The sequence below is a fragment of the Ipomoea triloba genome, chromosome 12, assembly GCF_003576645.1.
Source record: "Ipomoea triloba cultivar NCNSP0323 chromosome 12, ASM357664v1".
NCBI lineage: Eukaryota > Viridiplantae > Streptophyta > Magnoliopsida > Solanales > Convolvulaceae > Ipomoea > Ipomoea triloba.
Window position 1 is genome coordinate 27,496,082 of NC_044927.1, and position 21,686 is coordinate 27,517,767.

At 35.0% G+C, this 21,686-nt stretch overlaps 2 protein-coding genes across 2 annotated transcripts; both read right to left on the reverse strand.

Moving 5' to 3' along the window:
• Positions 1 to 76: 76 nt before the first annotated feature.
• LOC115998075 (thylakoid lumenal 17.4 kDa protein, chloroplastic) lies at positions 77 to 2,068 on the reverse strand. The gene is made up of 4 exons (XM_031237543.1): positions 1,924 to 2,068; positions 1,729 to 1,832; positions 711 to 957; positions 77 to 619 (listed from the first exon to the last, which is right to left on the reverse strand). Exons 1-4 carry the CDS (start codon positions 2,045 to 2,047, stop codon positions 396 to 398), a joined length of 699 nt encoding a protein of 232 aa, XP_031093403.1. The 5' UTR covers positions 2,048 to 2,068; the 3' UTR covers positions 77 to 395.
• A 3,373-nt stretch (positions 2,069 to 5,441) lies between these two features.
• On the reverse strand, positions 5,442 to 10,806 carry LOC115999134. Its single transcript, XM_031238912.1, has 8 exons — positions 10,386 to 10,806; positions 8,584 to 9,840; positions 8,403 to 8,493; positions 8,119 to 8,276; positions 7,974 to 8,025; positions 7,412 to 7,491; positions 7,224 to 7,317; positions 5,442 to 6,996 (listed from the first exon to the last, which is right to left on the reverse strand). The coding sequence occupies exons 2-8, from the start codon at positions 9,742 to 9,744 to the stop codon at positions 6,476 to 6,478; spliced, it is 2,157 nt and encodes a 718-aa protein (XP_031094772.1). The 5' UTR covers positions 9,745 to 9,840; positions 10,386 to 10,806; the 3' UTR covers positions 5,442 to 6,475.
• Positions 10,807 to 21,686: the final 10,880 nt, after the last annotated feature.

Sequence of the window (21,686 nt, forward strand, 5' to 3'; positions counted from 1 at the left end):
ATGTACTATTTGAATTGTACCGGGACCGTCCTCACAATGCAACCAGATATATTATGGATGGTTGTACTCGATAGTCGACACCGATCAACACCTTAGACTTTTCATATATGAAATACACCAGTTTGGAGTTTTTCAAGAGTATTCTTATCTATTATTACTCATCATCTACCTCCTCAGGGGGAGCAAATGTATAGAATGAATTACATATAGAAGAACAAATTGAATCTCATGTGAAACAAAGCAAGGTTTTACAGTAAACACAAAGAACTGAGAAGCAATTCAAATTCTCCTTTCACATTCATCATTTAGTTATACTCACTGTTGCAAAACTTCAGATGATATGTCTCCCTCCCATTTTAGTATAATAGGAAGTCCATTGAGGCCCTAACACGAGGCTATCGACATCCTAAGTTAGCCCTTCCTTCTTCGTCGATTGTTTTGTTTGTGCAGAGCTTCTGAAGATCAATGTAGCCAATGATGGTGTCCTCAAAGACTACATTTTCGAGATTAGCATCGTTAAAAGTCGATCCGGATAGCACTGTGTTCTTGAACGAAGCTCCTTGCAGGTCGGCCTTCTCAAAGTTAACGCGATCAAGAACAGCATTGGAGAAGTCTGTGCCTGAAAATAAAGAGAGTTTTGCATTCCAAATCTCGTCTTTGTGGATCAATTGTTCTGAAATCTGAACTATAACAGCAACATATATACTTACCCTTAAAGCTAGCTCCAACTGCATAAGCTTTTGACATTATAACTTCAGACATGTCTGCACCATCAAACTTGGCGTCTGACATAAGTGCTGCTGAAAGAGACTTCCCCTTGAGGTTGGTTTTCTCGTTCGTGTAATCACAAAAGCGCAGATCGAGTGGTTTGTCATAAACACCGTTAGCTTGACCTATTGTGTTGCCAACGAAAGCACGCTCACACCTGTTTGGCTCTGTCGATAAAGGAGGCAATCTCTGCAAATCCGAGGAAATTAGGTGAAAGGACACATACACTTGGATAAACCAAAATGACAAACGGATACACATGATTGATGATCACTCTGTAACCATGCAGGCCAATATCCACTCCAAGGTGTTTTGCAAATGTTCCAACTCCCCAAATACAATATGCATTTGCTCAACCACCAAGAACTAGCAGCTTTTACAGTTCATTTCTAGCACCGTGTAAACCTTTAATTTTTTTGAATGACGAGGGAAACTCATAGTCGTTACTCAAGTATGTGCACAGGGTAAACCCTACCTTGTGACACCCGACAAAGGACCACAAGGAGGTAGATCAATCTAGGTTGGCCATAACTGACCAGCTCAAACCAATAAGCTAGAATCACTCCCACTGGGAGTGAACTTATAACCTTCTGGTTATCAAGTCAACAGACTAACTTGGCTGGGGTTATAGAAGCTGAAAGCCTGAAACCAGTTTTTTTCATTTTTAATGATGATCAACCTATGCAATAAGCCAATAACTTTTAGGGGAGAAATGATGGAAAACTCAAGTGCAAGATGTTTCAAGCAAAGGGTCTCAAAGATAACAAAATATTCTTGCTAACTACAAGCCTAGCTTCCAACACAAAATCAATATAATTCTAGCATATACTTGGCTGGTTTGTAGAAACTTTCACTGCTTTCAACTTAAATTGCAGGGGATAAACAGGCATACAGAACATATATTCAACAGCATAAATTTGCTAGAACTGAATCTTAAAACAACAGAAAACCATTTCTCACTTGACTGGCAGCAATAACAGGTGAAACAGCACTGATTGCCCAAGCAGCAAGAATCCCACAAGCTACATTTCTTATTTCCTTGGCATTCGAGCTGTCTCTGAAAGCTGTTCACATGGACACCAAACCTCAATCACATCTTATGAAATAAAAACAGAATCTTGGAAAAAAAAAACAAAGATTAAGGAAACCCTTGACCTGAACATCTGATCTGCGACGACGGGCGGTGTAGCAGAGGAGTATAGTGAGAAAATTTCTTTGGGTAGTTGAGAAGATACTGAGACTGTGGTTTCTGTGTTGGGGAGGGAGAGAGAAACGCCATTCTTGGCTCTGTGCGTCGCTCATTGCCTTTGCTTTTGTCTTGCTTCTTAAATCTTATCCATCCGAAAGTCTAACGTGGCCTTTACTTCCACGTGGACGATGATGTGGAAAATAATGAAAACAAAAAAGAGAAATGAATTGTTGTTGATTATGCAATGCCACAATGTAATTTTAAGAAATCTAATTTTTTAAACTATTCTACAAATTATAAATATGGCCATTGTGCTAGTAAAAGTTAAGGAAAACATTCAAAATAAGAGTGATAGATTATACTTACTCGATCGGTAAATTTGTTTGATGTGCACTCCTAGGTATACTTGTTAAGATACAAAGATCATGCGCAATAAAGAAGAAAAATCATAGCTTGAGGTCAGACGCAAGTAGACCAACACAATGACTTGACAATTCAGTCAAGAGGGGGCACGTCCACTGTTGCAAAAATCAATCGCCTAAGCGCTAAGTGCCCCTAAGCTGAGGCGAATTGCTTCATAAGCAGCCACCTAGCGCCTAACTCGGCCGAGTTGAAAGTTGACTCGACTGAGTTAACTTGCCCAACTCTATAGTGATATGAAATTTTGAAAGTGAAAAAAATATTACAAAACTGTAATAGTCTTAACCATTTTCTTTATAAAAAAAAATAAGAGTACAAAAGGCTGCCAAATTTTGTACCATTTGAAAGCTTTCTAATTGTGCAAGCTTAAAATTTTAAAATTAAAATAAAAATGACACCTAAATTTGCAATTACAAAACTTGCAAGAATAAATCTAATCTTAGACTTTATCTCTCATCCACTGACACTCGAACTCACCCCTTCTATGTAAGAGAGCAACCAAGTGTCGACCACAAAGTCTTAGCAAATGCTTGTCATTAATAAGGAATCAAATTTATAATTTTTTTTTAAAATTATTAAGGAACCACATTTTTTAAAAGAATTAACAACAAAGAACTATATTGTATAATTAACAATAATTAAGGGATCATAAGTAAAGAAAAGGTATTGGGTAGTTAAACAGTTAACTACCTCTTGTCAGTTGTAAGATTAATATATTAATCGGTAATTTCCCCGCATCGCCCAACCCGCCATTTTTGCCATTGATCATTTCTCAATAGAATTCATCACTTTCTCTCTCTAAATCGTGAACGACAGAGAGAAAGGCCTCTTCTATCTATCCATCGAAACTCTCATCTCTGCGCTCTGCTCTCTGCGCTATGGAGAATACAAGCGTCGCACCGTACGATAGGCTGGACGGCCTGGCCCGCTGGTTCGGCTCGAGCGTCGCCGCCGCCTTCTTCTTGTCGCTGGAGCGTTTCTCGTGCGTTAACCTCACGACCTACGACACCGACGACGACGAGGAGGAGGAAGACGAAGAGTCCAGGGACGGCGGCTCTTCTCATGGTGGCCCTAACGCCGTCGCCGTTATCCCCGCCGATAACAACGACGCCTGAAGAGTTTCCGATCGGCCGATCGATCGACGAATCCTCCGGTAAATCAGTAAACGATTAATCCTCCGTTTCTCTTCCCGTCAATCATCATCGATGGACTTTGTCGGTGGAGAGGACTGTTCTACGTAGAATCGCAACAATTATTCAATTGAAATTGTTGACGTTGTGAATTTTTAAAATTTTGTTTTTCTTTTTTTATTTTTGGGATCGCCGCCATTGCAGTATCTTGCTTGATCGAGATTTTCCCCTGCGATGTTTAGGATGTATAGTTGAATACGTGAATTCATTCAGCTTGATCTTGTGATCTTTGTTTGGATAATAATAATAGCTTAAAGCTTCGCCTTTGTGGCATTTGAATACATTTTCTGCTAATTCTCATTCCACTACATTTGAATACGTGGATCAAGAGTACAATAGTGAGTTCAGTACAGTAATGTTGCGTGTGATGAGTAAGTACAGTAGATAAATGAGCAACAATGGTTTTAGTACCACAACGTAGATCTGTGTATTAGTGAGAGTGAGTGATTTCAGTACAATATATTAGTGTTGTGCATCATAAACGAAGTGTCTCCCATTCTCTAATGAGACTCCTCTTTTATATCCTCAAGTGCCAACGACCATGTACGGATGCGTAATGTTGTACTAAGTGCTCCTAATGATGATAAGGAGTAACTCCTCTTCAATGTGTTGATCACTCCTCTTCAATGTGTCGTCTTTGTGTAACGGGTGACCGTTTGTTGCCTTCAAGTCAGTGTTGATGATTCGGATGTGCTGATCACTCCTCTTCAATGTGTCTTTGTGTAACGGATGACCGTTTGTTGCCTTCAAGTCAGTGTTGATGATTCGGGGATGACCGTTTGTTGCCTTCAAGTCAGTGTTGATGATTCGGATGTGCTGATCACTCCTCTTCAAGTCAGTGTTGATGATTCGGATGTGCTGATCACTCCTCTTCAATGTGTCTTTGTGTAACGGGTGACCGTTTGTTGCCTTCAAGTCAGTGTTGATGATTCGGAGTGTTGATGATTCGGATGTGCTGATCACTCCTCTTCAATGTGTCTTTGTGTAACGGATGACCGTTTGTTGCCTTCAAGTCAGTGTTGATGATTCGGGGATGACCGTTTGTTGCCTTCAAGTCAGTGTTGATGATTCGGATGTGCTGATCACTCCTCTTCAAGTCAGTGTTGATGATTCGGATGTGCTGATCACTCCTCTACAATGTGTCTTTGTGTAACGGGTGACCGTTTGTTGCCTTCAAGTCAGTGTTGATGATTCGGATGTGCTGATCACTCCTCTTCAATGTGTCGTCTTTGTGTAACGAGTGACCGTTTGTTGCCTTTTAAGTCAGTGTGCTGAAGATTCGGGTCGGATGTTGCATGCCCAATTACCCTGTCACACACAATATCTTCTCACACAGTGAAAATCTATGTAACTTTTTTATGACATATAAGTTCTCACTATTTTTTTTTTAAAAAAAATTAAGATTTTTAACTTTAAAGAAGAGTCTTATAAACTAGATCAAACTCATAATAGGGAGCTCGACTTGCCATAGCTCATAGCTAACAAATTCAATCAAACTCATTATAAGAAGCTCAATTTGTTATAACTAGCAAGTTCGATCAAACTCATTATAAGAAGTTCGACTTGATAGATAAAGTTGAATCAAACTCGTTATAAGAAGTTCTAACTCGACAATCAAACTCAAATAAAAAGCTTAACTTGATAAATCAAACTCATTATAGGAAGCTTAACTTAACATACACTGAGAGACACAACAAACCCCTAGAAATATATTTTTGTGTCAAGTTGTGGGAATAGGGAACACATACAGAGCAACAGAAGCATATACTGAAGCACAAACCCAACCAAAATGTCTTTCAAACAAAAGAAAGACTGCAACTGCCACTCTGAACAAACAAACAACTACTGAAGAAAACATCCCGGGCAGAACACAGTTGAGCAGAGGTTAATAAATTGTGCTGAATATTTTGGTACCATACATTTGGATTTTGGAGTATTGAGACACATACTTCTAATTGAACAAAATATGCATTGAGACTTTCATGCCAAAATTTCTGGGAACCTTAAGCCAGGTTCAAGGTTTAGGGAATTTTATGAATGAGACTGCACAGGCTATATGCATATACAAGAAGACTACTTGTTCTGTACAAAACTTCAAAAACCTAGATAGATCTCCCCTACAAGCGCATCCACCAACAATTACCACCGTCACACCATTTGGTGCTAAATAAATTGTTTTAAGTGAACTCTATGGTCGAGCGGCTTCCACCATGAACAACTTGGATTGTCAGCTGCTGCCAATTCAACGGGGAAAAAATTGAACGTACTTGCCTGAAAGCAGTATCGGGAGCCCAGCATGAAGAATTTGGATTATCAAGCACAGTAGCATTGCATTGCAGCACATTGAATCCAGCAGGAAATGGCCCACCTTCACCATCTCAACAGGCTTACGGCTCTTCCTATCTTGAATAGACCAAAATGGCAGACAACCACCTCAATCATTTAGATCAGCCAACCAGCCCAAAAAGAAGAGTTGCCCACTTGGGGGAAATATCAGCCACCAGCTTTACCTCAGTCTCGATGCAGACCCCAGAGACCAAACGAAAGAGGTTCTTCTACAAGGTCCCACGGGAAACGCAAACAGATATGGGTATCATAGATCCCCTTCACTCCCTCATGCATATCTCCATTTATTTTGGGGACAGAAGATATAGATCAAATAATCCCAAATTGAGCCGAGTGTGAGGCGTATGCCTTAGCTACTTGCCAAAGATAGGACAGGTCAAAGAACTCCCACCAAAACTTTCTGCAATACAACATCTGAAGGGACCCACTCTCAAATGGTGCATCCTGTACATGACAACGTGAAGCTGTTGAGTCCATCCAGCATCACCCCACCACAGATCACATGCAGGCTCAGGCAGCATCGATCAGCAATAGTTTCATCTCCTGAGACGCAAACAGTACTTTACAATGGGACAGGCAATCCATAATTGTGGAATGACCTAATTCGCCCATCCTCGCCTGCAGTAACAATTACTAAACTCCAAGCATGACTAGAGGATGTACTCTTGCAAGAGTTTTTAAGAAATTTGTATTGAGATTTACACATTGCAGATGGCAAAGTCTGAGAACTTGATGTGGGAAGTTTTTCTTCAGGCCAAGTTGCAGAGCCCTTAGGAATGGCTTCTAAGAACAATTCTTGGTCCAAAGGTATAGAGAAGGGCAATGCATTATTTCGGTTTTCATCCACTCCATGTGATAACTGTCCATTCTCTGGTTCACCAACTTTCAAGCCAGACCATGGTATCGCAATGGATGCATTGCCAGAGAAGAACTCAAATGACTTCACTTTTGGTTTAGACAAAGAAGATTCTTCTGGACTGATGCAGTTCCACATATAAACATTGAAATCGTCGGATGCAGAGATAATATGCTTTCCATCTGAAGTGAAAGAAGCAAGAATCTGGTTTCCTGCATTCCTGGGTCCTACAGAGAAGAAGAATGAATGTCAAACGGAAGGGACAAGGACCAATTATATGCGATTAGAAACTATATGAGCTATTGGTGATAGAAACAATCTGGAGAACTTGCGAAGAATGTCAATTGGAGCATTTCTACTTCCATTACGATGAATAAATAAGTAATGCACCAGATAAGGTGCCAAGAATGTAGATACCTAAACAGCTTACTTAAAAAGATGGAAATGAGGGTACCTTTATACTTGGTGACAACATTGTTCCCACTAATAATTCTGACTTGAGAGTCTGCACAAGTAACCATTACTTTGCTCGGGTCTCTTGGAACAAACTGCATTTAAATGACATTTTATCCAGAGTGTGAAAAATATGGACGATGAGACTAATAAATCAAGGCAAGGTGTGCGTAGACAATGTATAATAACCTGAAAGCCAGTAATCCTTTTGCTTGGTGACTTCTTTTTACTGATTAGGCAAATATTTGATTCCAGTTGGATGTGATTCTCTGTAAGGGGGGAAACATCAACATATTGATTTAGAAGTCAATGAATCATAACTATTGGGAAAATATAACATTTTAAACAGGGAATATACCATATGTCCATATTATAACCAGAGAATAAATTATTATATGTCCATTAACAAATTCAAGCACTAGCATAACTCATTATACCAACTCAATCAGTCATTACTTTCAAGTATTACATATTCATGTCTAACTAAAACTAAACTACATACAACCAGTAAAAATAAAAATCATCCAGTCTTGCAGGATCAATTGAGTACTGAACACAATTTGTATAGAAAAAAGTTCAGTTTCATAATCCATATACTTTAACAATGTATACTGATTCAATGGTACACATCAGTGAAATGGGCGAATTCAAAACAATGATTCATGGATAAGAGGGGTGGAATGCCAACCAATTGACCAAACAGTCCACTTTGTTACATAATGACATCAAATAACATAAAGGGAAACATTACCTGTGACACTGAAAAAGCGACAAGTGCCTGTTGTAGAGCCTATTATCCCACCCTAAAAACAAATGAGATATTGATTCAGTCTTTATACTATCAAAAACTATATCCCAGTGGTAATGATTAAGGAAGAGTTGCAATATCAGCAGACCTGTCCATCAGGACGATAAGAAACAGCAGTGACTATGTCTCTTGTTTCAGTCCAATCAACTACTTGACCACCATCAATTGTCCAAATTCGAACTTTCCCATCAATTGAACCACTAATAAAGTAGTTGTCATTTACAGGGTTAAATTGAACACAGGTCACTGCATCACATCAAAACAAAAAATAATGCACAAATAAGCTTTGATGAAATGAAAAAGAACTTTCACAAGTCTAAGTTGTTGAACATAATAAACAAGTACAAACAAAAAAAAAGGCTTGGTCAGTACCAAAATTGCTATGGGAAAAGACTTGGAGGCACTGATCAAATCCAACTTGCCAAAGCCGGACAGTCTTGTCGATTGAAGATGAAAGAAGAAACTGCAGTAAAGGACAAGCATGAGAAATTAGTCTAAAAAATAACTAAAACAAATCTTAGAACTTAAGAGAAACAGAACAAGGTGAGCATACATTGTTCTTTGACCATGAAAGATCCGAAATCTCATCATTGTGCCCTAGGAACACATGCAGTGGTTTTTCCAAAATTCGGAAGATCCTGGGAGGGAAAACAACACAGGCAGATTCTGAAGTTTTTCTGATGCCCATTGATTTATTAATTCTATCCTTCTCTGTCACCACAGGTTCCAGTTGAGAAAAATGATTGACTTTGAAGTAAATGCACGAAGGATCCAAATCTGGTATATCAATTTCATTGGATCTTTCATCTGCAACCACTTGCCAGACACGCACAACATTATCTTCACCAGCACTGGCTAGGTATTGCCCATCAAGGCTGAACTTCATTGCCAAGATTGAACCCTCATGGGCCAGAATTTCTTGCTCCATAAAAAGGGCAGACAGTTCCTTCAGCCTCTTCTTACAGTGGCGAACCTTGACCCTCTGAGCTCTAGCCCTGGGAACAGGGATAGAGCCATAGGATTCTATATAATGTGTTCTCCATTCACTATCCATGATACAGTTGAAAGAACGCAATCTATCCAACCAACGGCTCTTCACTCTATTAAGTACCCTTTGATTCTTCCCATTTACATGTATCTCTCTATGTCCAGGTACACCTGTAGAATTCTCACACTCTTCAGACACCACCAGCTGTTCTAATGCCAAACCTTGGTGGTTACTTTCCATTCTGTGCTCTGCCATAGTGCTAGTATCGCATATTTGATGATCCAGATTTCCACTTGTACATAGGAAGGTCTCATTTGAACCTGGCTCTTCTGATGAACCCATAGCATCAGCAGATGAACTTGGAACAGAAGATTGGCTACAAGAAAATTCACCTTGAAAAATTGGGTTTCTCAGCACAGCCCCAGTGCTCTCATTAATTCTATCATTCTCTCTGCAGAGGGCACTAGAGCCGCAATCTATACCATCTTGGTCCTCAGCATGCACACCATCTAAATCAGATCCAATCCATTCAAGGAATTTCGTCCTGCGCTCTCTAACACTTTTGGGACTTCTAACCCACACATCATATTGGTAGCTACTGGAGACACAATGATCAACCCAGACAGTAGACTCCAGGCAATTAGGACTTACAGCAGATGGCTGGACAATACTCTCCGGGGCATCAAAAAACTGACAATCCTCTTCATCCTGGCGGAAGCTACCCATTATACCTTGAGTTCACCCCATGAAACCCAACCCTCAAGACATAACTTTTAAAGCCCTAGACAATGTGCTCAATTCCTTCCTTTATAATAATGGAACCTAACAGACATGGGAAACAAATAAATTATTCAAACAGAAAGACAAACGCAACCACCAAGATTAGTAAAACCGGAAAATAAATAAACATTCCACTCGTCAAGCAACAACACAAAAACAATTTCACTGCTTCCTATAATGTGTACAACCACAAAAAAAGTACAGATCCAGCATGGATCCCAATCCACAGCCACTGAACCTGGTCTCCCAACAAAACAGCTTCACATAGTAAAACTTCACCCCCCAAAAAAAGTAAATAAAAACACAAACTTTTCAACCTAAAATATTATATTTTTTGCATAGAAATATGAACCCTAGCTTTCCCTCACCCAAACTTTCAAATAAAATAGAATAAACCGGTAGACATCGAATACGGAGTTCAAATCAAACCCCCCACATCCAAAATGACAACATAAATGATCCCAGAGATCACATTAATCGCATTTGAATATTTGATTGAACTGAAACTATCGACATTCGCAGAAAAAAACAAAACAATAACAAATCAGAACAGCTACGAAATCTAACTGGGTAAAAAATCTGCTTACATTGGTATATTTTGCTGCTTAACAGTATTGAATCAGGTGTAATAGAACAAGGGGATTTTAGCAGCTCATGTTCCGGAAGAAGAGAACACAGTTACTCATGTGCCTCTTCCCAGCGCTCATTCAGCAAAGAAGAGAGTGCTGACCATTAAAAGATGGGAAGGAAAAACTTGTGTAATTAATGGCGGAAGTGGGGGTGAAATTCGGAAAGTTGGGAAATTAAAATGGAAAAACTAATTTTGGAATGAGAAAGTGAAATTTTCATAGATATTCGCGATTACGGGGCCCGAGAAACGAGATTTCGAGACGAGCGAGATAGAAAGAGAGGGGGAGAGAGGGGAACAGAGGTCTGAGACTCTCTGGTTAATGGTTAGAGAGGCTAGGAGCCGAGTCGGTGGTGGTTAACGCTTAAAATCTCCGTACTCCTCCGCCTCTACTTTAATTTATTTCCCCGATTTGATTTTGAGTTCTCAATTATAATCACATTTTTAAGTAGCGTGAAATCGCTATTCTTTGTGAATATTGTTGGGATCATGAGATCTTGTTTTTATAGGTTTCTAAAGTTTTTTAGTACTACTGAACATGTTTGTACATACCTTCTTAACGTACTTAAACACAAAAAGTCAATACTGCATTATTTTATGGCATCTTATTTAAGGAAGTCATGAAAGAAAAATTTTATATAACTTGACCAAAAGATCTCGTAATTTTCATCTTGATTTTTCTTTTTTTTTTTGTACGAAAATATAAAATTTTCCGTTTTAGTTTGAAATTGATTAGGTAATGACTCATGGGCTTAGACAACTGAAATAAGATACGTGATATTTCATATAGTATAGCAATATTATATTTCACAATCTCAAGCATTAATAATGTTATACCAATCTCAACAATACTATATCTCACAATCTCAAGCATTAATATACCTTCCATTCAGGAAAATCACAGTTCTGTCTACCACTTGACCATAAAGTCTTTGGTTGTTCACTTGTTCCTTGTGTTGATTTAACTTCAAACACTAAATTTTATAAAAAAAAACATTTACAGAATACATTAGTCTTTTTTTTTAAATGACAAGAAAAATTCGCATGATGTGTATTCAACAGTTATTCTCAAATGCAGTAAGATGGATTTTATTGAAATTTTTATATAATAATGACAGTTACTGTTTTTTTTTAAACACTCGTGATTCTTTAGAATGTCGTATCTATTTTATATATACTTATGCAAAAACTTATTCGACCTAAAAAATCAATGTCTCCACCGTACCACTGAGGTTCAATTTTTTGTATTTATTTATTATAGTTGTCATAATGCACATCAATTACAAATTTTAATTAAAATTTTATTTAATTAATTTTATATGTAACTTTGTCTATCCGTTTTATTGGTCTAATTCAGTTAATGAGACTTGATTAGAGTTATCTTTAATCAAATTTGTCATAATGTTAAGTTTAGTATTTATATATAAAATTTATATATTTATAAACTATATTAAAAGTATTATTAAAGACAAATGAATCTAATGTATTTTTAAGAACATTTTTGTTATTTCAAACTTAATTGTTTGCCGGGTCAAGTTCTATAATCCACACTTTTTCTTATTAAAAACTAGAAAAACACAATCCATTGTTATTCTCTTTTGGATAATTTTGCCCAAACAAGACAAATTGAATATATTATCATTGAAGGCGATAAGAATATTGATCTAGAAAGACGGAGTGTACTCGATTATATATATTTATCAAATAAAATTTTTAGAAGTTAATATGTGCAGTAATTCGATGACATCATCTCTAAGGTATAGATTCAAGGCAAAATTTTGAGTTTCCTTATGATATATATTACGCAATAAGAATTGTTATATCTAGGTTCTTATAAGATTTATAAATATTTATTAATTTTAATATGAGTTAATTCCATCAATGGTCCTTCGACTATGTTGATTTTCCAAAATTAGTCCCCTGCTTTTAATTTGGACAATTTAAGTCCATTGACTTCCAAATTCTTTCAAATGTTAGTCCTTTCGTCAAATTTTGGTTAAGTTGAGGTCAAATGAATGGGTAAAATTATCCGTTCACCTGTATAGTGTATTATTACTTGTATTTTTCATGTCCTATATGCTATATATATGAATATAATCTCAGTCGAAAGACTTCGACTGAGATTATATGGCTTCGATTGAGACTTCAGCTGAGATTATATTCATATATACAACGTATAGGACAAGAAAAATGCGAGTAATAATACACTAAACAGGTGAACGGACAATTTTACCCCTTCATTTGACCTCAACTTAACTAAAATTTGACGAAAGGACCAATATTGGAAAGAATTTGAAAGTCAAGGGACCTAAATTGTCCAAATTAAAAGTCGATGACTAATTTTAGAAAATCAACATAATCGGAGGATCGTTGCTGGAATTAACTCATTTTAATATATATGCTTGCGTATAGTCAATTGAGGACCTCTAAATTACTACATGCATGAATAAACACAATTATCTACTCTGAAGTAGATTATATGTACTCGTGTAGTAGATTGTGTAAATCCATGTTTTACTTAAGGGGTGATTTTTATTTGATCATTAGTGTGTGTATATATGAGTTAATACCCAATATAGTTCTCGACTATAGTGGTTTTACTCAATTTAGTCCTAAGTGACTTTTTGTACTTTATTTAGTCCTCGACTTTAATGATTTTACCCACTTTAGTCCTCTGTTAAGAATTCTGTTTGTTGGGTGTTAATAACAAGGTTAACATGGTAATTTCATTTCTATTTTATTTTTTTTTATCAAATTAATTATTAATTATATGTTCTATATATATTTACACAATTGCAGACAAAGTAAATTATAATACTTTAGGAAAAAAAGAAAAAACAGTTAGCAAATAATGAGCAATTAGTTAACTTTGGCATATTGAAATTCTGATCACTTTTCAAATGAATTCAAATAGAAGCAATTTTAGTTATTTTCAAATGAATCCAAACACAAAGCAATTAGCAAATAATTAGCAAATAGCATTAACAGTAATGAATTCAAACTCAATCAATTAGCATTCTGTTCCTGTAGTATCAATACATTAGAGATACTAAGATAGAGATAAATTAGGACATATAATTAATAATTAATTTGATAAAAAAACAAAATAGAAATGAAATTACCATGTTAACCTTGTTATTAACACCCAACAAACAGAATTCTTAACAGAGGACTAAAGTGAGTAAAACCATTAAAGTCGAGGACTAAATAGAGTACAAAAAGTCACTTAGGACTAAACTGAGTAAAACCACTATAGTCGAGGACTATATTGGGTATTAACTCGTGTATATATTGTGTGTGTGTGTGTGTGTGTATATATATATATATATATATATATATATATATATATATATATATGCGCCAAAGTAAGCATATGAAGAGGTCAAAGTCCACAAGTCAAAGAACACAAAATGCTCATTATATTCTCAAGAGTCAAAATTTCCAACTATAATCCAAATGTATACCACTAGAGTATTTGTGGGTTTGAAGTTTGAAACATGAAACCAACCTTAATTGACTAAATTTGTGTTTGTTTAAGAAAAAACAAAAGAAATTGTGTTCTTTGCCCATAATATTTTATGAGATCAAACATAGATCAAATTTAATTAAGATACTTCATATTAAGTTTCATACATTTATTATCATTTGTAATAGCATAATTTGACAATTTAAGCAAGTAATTAATTGTCATATATCTTATACTTAAGTAATATAAATCTAAATCAAGACGTTGTGGTCTAGTGACATCAAATTATACTCCCATATGGAAGGTTGTGTGTTTGGATCTCAGTGGAAGCGGTATTGACTTAAATAGTTATTAACATATATATTATATTGTAACAGACTCAGTAGCACTCAAAAAAGTAATATAAATCTAAAATATAATATTTTGATCAAACTTAATTGATATTATATTATATATATATATATATATTATATTTTGAATTTATAATGTATGACATGTTCTTTGACTTCTTTCCGTTGTTGTTTTACAGAAGGTAAAAGAATATAGGCAGCTCTAGAAGTTCCTTAACCTAATTAGATAGAAAGGTTAAGTTATATATATATATATAATTTTAAATTTGATACACAATTTTTTTTTTTGAATTTTATTAAAAGAACGATGAAACCCAAAAAGCACTGAAACATTCAAAACCTGCACCCTTAGTGGGTTCAAAGCCCTAATGGTGTCATTTATAAGAAATCGTTGTAGACATAATAGATGGAAGGTAAGAACATTGAAACACCGTAAACCTTGAGCATGCATATTGGATAGAATGTGGTGCAAGAAAAGAAAAATGGAGGAATTGGAATCTATCTCTCATTGTGATTATAGCAAAACAATCAGGAAAAGGAATAAGTTGTTCCAATAATGTAACATCACTACACCCACATTGAATTGGATGCCAATTCAAAACTGAATTATGAGAGTCATGACAGCCTATATATGCCAATCAACAACTATAGTTAAAAACCATTATTCATCACCCCATAGCTCCATCAACTAACCAAACCCCAATAAATAAATAAATAAATTTGTTCACCATTTTCAAGCCATCCAACATTTCCCCTTCTGCTGGCTCACTTTTACCTTTTCATGTTGGCATCTATCAAAATCCCTTTTACCTTTTTCACGGTTTTTTAACCCAATAAAGATCCATTATTGCAGCAGCCCCTTTCTGCCACCATTTTTTGCAGCTGCGCTAAATGTATGTTGTAGTTATTCGATCACACCCCTACCACTACCTGTCACAGGTCATGGGCCGCTCTATCGCCCTCTGCTGCTCTAAAATCTGCCATCAAAATTTGTATCCCCGACAACTTTCGCCTGTTTTCCAACCACGACGCCGACATACGATATGGTCTATCTTTAATTCAAGTGGAACTGTTTTCTGATTTCACCTTAATTGCATTGTACTTTATCCCCCACTCCCAATACACCCAAAAAGCTTATTACCAATGACCTTCTGGTCTGATTTAATAGCACGAAATGACTCTCAAATGCGAGGTCAAGGTTCGAGGCTCAATGTGATCGGTATTGACTATTTGTGCTTCAGAAAGTTGAGAAAGTAATTACGAACATATGGGTATTGACTCTTTGTGTTTCAGTAGATACTACATTATAATAGAGTCAGTAGTATTATACGCATGTCTTGACTTGGGATGCTAGATGAATTTTCATATAATAGTTGGGTGTTTGGGTGTTTCCATCCTTTCGATTCCAAAGTTACTAGTATGGGAGTAAATATGAAAATGTCATCATAATCAATCACTAAATAAGAAATCGTGCATGCTCTAGGTGGATATACAACTATTTACGTCTCATTGCAATCTGACTATCAATGCAAGTATAAGGTTCACGTTTTGTTTTGTATCGCAATTTGATCGATTTATATAGTGTTAACACTCACAGCATCAAATTAACACACAAGTCTTTGCTCTTTATATAATTTGCAATTGGAATAATTTCATCGATGGCTCGTTAATAGATCAAACTATGCCAATTCTATATATATATATATATATATATATATATATATATATATATATATATATATACATGCTAGATTTAGTTTAGCTACATATATGTAGTTTAATGGTGATCTGAGTTACCCTTTTTTTAAACAATAAATTTAAGTTTAAATCCTTATTATACCTCGTCTCCTATTACATGACAAGACAACACCGGGCACGTTAACACATGAACTAATCAAGCTAATCATTTTAACCTAGTGCATCATTAATCTATTAATCTACTATACGACACCAAGACTTAGGGTAGGTTAGCTGTGTCTGGAGGAAAGCCAAAGATGGCTTAAGAAGTCAAAAAGTGATTATGTCCCATTGTTTCCATTTCTTGGAGCAGCTTAGTCAATTCCATTGACTAATCCCTAAGTTTAGTAATTGTTTATCCCTAATTACGCACCACATTGCCGACCACATAATTACAGCCTGAAGTGATTAGTACAGACAACACCCCAACAACATTAGGCATTGGGTTTCATAGGCAATTAACCTCTGATGTGATATGATTTCTCTTTTGGGTTGTCCATGTCCCAAAGGTATGGCTTTTCTGCTAATTTGGTGCGATAACAGTGGAGTTACGTTGAATATATGGTAAAGTTGGGGGCAATTGGGATGATAGGCTCAAGGTATCTCTATGAAAGGTTTATTAAATTGTTGTGGTTTATTGTGTTTCGTTTGACGATATGTGTTGTTAGTAATGAAAACATCATTCTTTGTTGTTTAACTTAACGCTGATAGGTTAAGAAAAGGGTAATGACTTTGTATATATGATTTCGCTTGTTGAAAATTTGTGAATTGAGGTGGTGCGACACGTTACTCCACGTGCGTCGTTGTTGTTGCATAGCAGACGTGCAAAACATTGAACGATGACACAACTTTTTGCTAATATTATATTGTTGTTATTTTTCGATGTATACCTCCTAACGTAAGTTAAAATTATTCATAGTGCGGCTTATATCTCATGTGTGATTTGTGGATCAGACTATATATTACATTGCACATGATTGAAATTTACTTTAGTGTACACTATTGATTACATAGTGACGGTAGATTTCTCTCGTCACCCCAAAAAAATTATATGATAGCAATAATCATAACATGTGGATGATAGCTTTACTGTATTACTAGGCTTATTATACTCGCGTTAGCTTAACAATATAAACCTCTTGACACGAGATCAAAATTATTTATATTGAAAAAAATTTCAAACGAGATATTTATTAGAGACTTTTCTCATTCGGTTAAATCATAATTGGCTCACGGTATGTGAAATTATAAAGTTGTACTTCAATTAATTTTTTGTTGTTAAAGAATTAGGCATGAGAACATGATTAATCTTGATCTATAATTTTAATGACCAATCAAAAAACTTGTAATCATACCAAAAACAAAACAAAAGAGGGAGAGAGAAGAGATCTCAACCTTCATAATCAATTGAGTGCTAATGTCTCTAATCACCGTTCGTTGGAGTTTAACTGTTTAATTAGTGGCGCACACGTGTGTCATGACATAAACATCATATGATCAACCATTATAAATAAACATATCACCTCCTAATCCTAAGATGTATAAAACGTTAATTATTCAGATCGTAGAGATCAAGATTCCTTCATGCTCTCACCCACGTTTAGACAAAACAACAGCAAAAATCTCAAAGGCAGCCGACTTGTTTCCCATCAACATATTTCTTTTTTAATGGGTGAATCCCACTCCTAACTATACTAAGAAAATCTATCTAGTGTGACAAGTTCAATCAATGAGGGTGTTAACAAGAATCTAACCCGTGATTTTTAAGTTACGAAAATTATGATCCACTTATTTAATCACTCCTTTTAGATCTTTTCATCAACAATTTATTGTATAAAGTTATTATAATTTGCAAATATGCAATCACATGGACTATATACTATTAAACCGAACTACGTTACAATAAATTGGACATACAAGTCAAAATATCATATCAGTCTATAACCATGATGGATTAAATTGACCAGGGTGGTCCGACTCAAATAATCCAATAATACAAGTGATGTCCTAACAAGACAAAAAGGAGTGTTTTATACTAATAAACTCCTAACTACCCCGCTCAAAAGGGGCGAGAGGTTACAACCGCAATGGACTGCGCCCCGCGCCGCACCGACCGAAGACCAAGCACCTGACCAAGCGTTGGGCTCAGCCTAGGTGGCGGGCGCTGGGCTCGGCCATGCCCAGGTCAGCCGGACTAGGCCAAGGCTGGGCTCGGCTCCGGAGCCCCGTAATTGGTCGGGTCCGGTTTCCTTCGAGTTGATTTGCGTCAAGTCTATTTACAAAATATCCATCAAACCGTCATCTAAAGAAGTAAATTACGGTGATGTTTAATACAGTTTATTTAATTATATTATTTTAATTAAATAATATGCTTTATGTGTGTTTGTCAAGGATTTTGATTATTGTGTTTTGGAGCATTGGATGTGTTAGAGATAAGACGAATTTATTCTCGTTGGAAGATGCTGGAGCAGAGATGCTAACATGTTAAATATAAAGCACCGGCCTTACCTTGAAGCTAAGGGAATTAGGAAGGAAAAAATCGAAGAATAATAATTTAAATATTTTAATAATAAATAATATAAAGTGAAAATTAAAGAATTGTGTGTACTCTTTCTGGTAAAAAGTTTGATTTAAAATTTAAAATGTTTTGAATTTGAGTCACTTGCATTATCTGTTCATTTATTGTTAAAATATTTTAGTTTAAAAGGCGATATAAGATTAAAAGCACAAAGTATAGTTGATATATAACACATACTTCAATAAATAATAACTATATATATGTGTGTGTATTTATTTATTAATGCATGGATTGCCTGTTTCTTAAGCAACAAATATATAATTCTCCATGTTCCCATCTCCGAAGAGATTCTATGCTTAATCATGTCTGCCTGTAGTTCGTGTGGCCGGATGTGATTCCATTCATACAATAATATATATGGGTTGGACTAACTTCTAATGTAACTATAAAGTTGAAAGTTTGATTATGGTAAAAGAAATTTTTTCTGAATATGAATTAAATTGTGCAGTACAATTCGAGTTAATCGGATTAATTAGTCTTAGTATTTTAATATGGTGAAGATATTAGATGTTGTGTGCAATTTTAACAAAAAATAAAATAATAATAATAAAACATGTGTCTCCCCCTTTTTATTGACCCCGTTTTGAATTACTCAAATAAATAAAATGTGAGGCAACTCCAACCCAATTGATCATGTATTAATCGAAAATCTTAACATGCACTCTTTAAAACTTAAAAAATATATATATTCTCATTTTACTATTTATCTTCTAACATATTATCACTTTAACACCTGAGATAACATTTTTTGTCTCTCTCCCTATCTTTTCATGCATGCTCTTAGCTTGCTTGGTTCTCCAGGCTTGTGAATTTGTGTCAATCATCTCCGTGGGATGCGGAGTGATCCACGCCAATCTTATCCCGTCGACAAAGAGTGGCATTTGGTAAACGTCGAAATGAACATACTACATTCACAATTTAAAATTCGTAATTAAAAGAAAATGTTTTTTTTTCTAATACAAAATTATTAGTTTGAACTAATGTGTACGGAGTATATAATAACGTTCTTGAAAAAATTGTCTTAAAAAAATTGACTGAAGCTCAATTAGATTAATCATATATTCATATCACTGGAATAAAGATAAGTAACAATGTAATATGAAAAAAATACATACTTCTTACCTGATAAAATGTAATATTTGTATGAATTTATTTTTTTAAAAATATTACTTGGTACATTTTATATAAAATGGTTTTGTTTTAATGGTCGGTCGGGGTTATTATGGTTAGTGAGCTCATGCAATACGTAGGGATTTCTCAATTCACGGCGTAAATTCGTTGCCGGCCATGTCTAGTTATACAATATAATTCATCGTTCATAGAATCCATTCTCTTCCAAGTAACCCAATCCAACATATTTTTCTATAATATTATACTATGATAGAGGAAAGTGGTCCAAGAAAGTGAACAATCTTTTACTTAGAGCTTTTTTATTATCGTGAGATTAATTTAGATTAAGCTCGAGTCGCTCTTGCATAGTTAATTCTAACTTTCTAGTTGCATTAAAATTACTATCAAACTTTAACAATTCAAAAACATAACGCAATCGCTACCCGAATGTAAATTATGTGTGAAACGTGTACTGTAACCCTAATCGACAATGAACTATAATGAGGTAAACTAACCATCTCAGGTTGTTAATAATTAATCGATTTAAATTTAGAAGGTCAATAAACAGTTCTTACAAACTTAAAATTTTATAATTATTAAATAAATTTGACTAACTTAATTGAGGTTTCAATAATAGTCGGTCTTATCCTTTAAATGGGAGATGTATATATATCTATTAATGATGTGTAGTAAACATCATTGAAAAGCCAGCTTTCAAATAAAGTCTCCCTTAGGATGTGGACTAATGGCCGACACATATATGAAACCCAAGTGCTTTCTTTAAACTAAATGATATACATTAATTTATTCTGTTTTAATAATTATTTAATGAGTTTATTACCAATGGTCTCTCGACTATTGCGAAATTATCAATTTGGTTCTCAATAATTTTTCGTGCCCAATTAAGTCGCTCGACTTTGAAAATTTTAATCAATTTGGTCCTCCATTTTTTTTCGTTAAAATCGGGACCAAATTAGTAATTTTGCTATAGTCAAGGGACCAAATTGGTAATTTTGCTATAGTCAATGGACCATTTCAGTGAAAAATTAACTGCCAATTTGGTCCCTTGACTATAGCAAAATTACCAATTTGGTCCCAATTTTAACGACAAAATAAACGGATGACCAAATTGGTTAAGATTTTCAAAGTCGAGGGACTTAATTGGGCACAAAAAACTGTCGACAACCAAATTGATAATTTCGCAATAGTCGAGGTACCATTTCGGTAATAAATTCTTATTTAATCTTTCATCCCCAATCAAGTTTGTAATTACATACTTGCATTAATGATTTGATGTTGTAAATTTTGTCTATATATGCTTACCAGGTGGATTACACAATACTTAGCTTACTCCATAATTTTTTATTTTTTTTTTGAAAATGCTTACTCCATAAATAATTACATATAATTTAATTTACGATGTTCACGTAATACGTACATGATACAAACTCAAAGTATTTCATCTATCCTGAAATAGTACTGAGTACAATAGATATCGATGTTGAATAGTATTTTAAAAATTTTCAATCGATTTTATGTATAATTGATGTTTTCGACCAGAGGTCATTGATTCATTGCTAGAATAACAGGTATTTCCGGCTAACGGTTCATCCAACAAAAAATGGAGGAAAACTTTTGTTAACTTTCCGACCCAAAGTGTTTCTTTCTAAAATAACGGTGTTGAATTTATAATATATAAACATAAATGTGTAATGCAACTATATATCAACTTAGATTTTTAATTGAAACGAAACACTTGCTTCAATTAACGGCGAAATTAAAAATCGACAAAAATTGGCTAGAAATTTCTGCACACTTTAAAAGGTGGACGGAAATATTTGGGATGGAAAATTTTTTATTTTCCAACCACTTGTCAGTTTAACTAAGTAGATAAAAATATGAAAGTGGAAGTTAGCAAAATTTTGAGACATCGAACATTAAAACTAGCAAATATGTTACACTTGAACTAATTTTTTGTATACCAGTTGTTGTTGTTTTTTTTTTTTTTTTTTTTTTTTT

What these genes read in the sequence shown, in the direction of transcription:
- LOC115998075 (XM_031237543.1), bottom strand. Translation starts at nt 2,047, where the DNA reads ATGGCGTTTCTCTCTCCCTCCCCAACACAGAAACCACAGTCTCAGTAT. An exon ending in GTCGCAGATCAGATGTTCAG is followed by an intron (nt 1,833 to 1,923) that starts GTCAAGGGTTTC and finishes CCATGTGAACAG; the next exon opens with CTTTCAGAGACAGCTCGAAT. An exon ending in AGTTGGAGCTAGCTTTAAGG is followed by an intron (nt 620 to 710) that starts GTAAGTATATAT and finishes CTTTATTTTCAG; the next exon opens with GCACAGACTTCTCCAATGCT.
- LOC115999134 (XM_031238912.1), bottom strand. Translation starts at nt 9,744, where the DNA reads ATGGGTAGCTTCCGCCAGGATGAAGAGGATTGTCAGTTTTTTGATGCC. An exon ending in AAAGGATTACTGGCTTTCAG is followed by an intron (nt 7,318 to 7,411) that starts GTTATTATACAT and finishes ATTTAAATGCAG; the next exon opens with TTTGTTCCAAGAGACCCGAG. An exon ending in TGTTGTCACCAAGTATAAAG is followed by an intron (nt 6,997 to 7,223) that starts GTACCCTCATTT and finishes TCTTCTCTGTAG; the next exon opens with GACCCAGGAATGCAGGAAAC.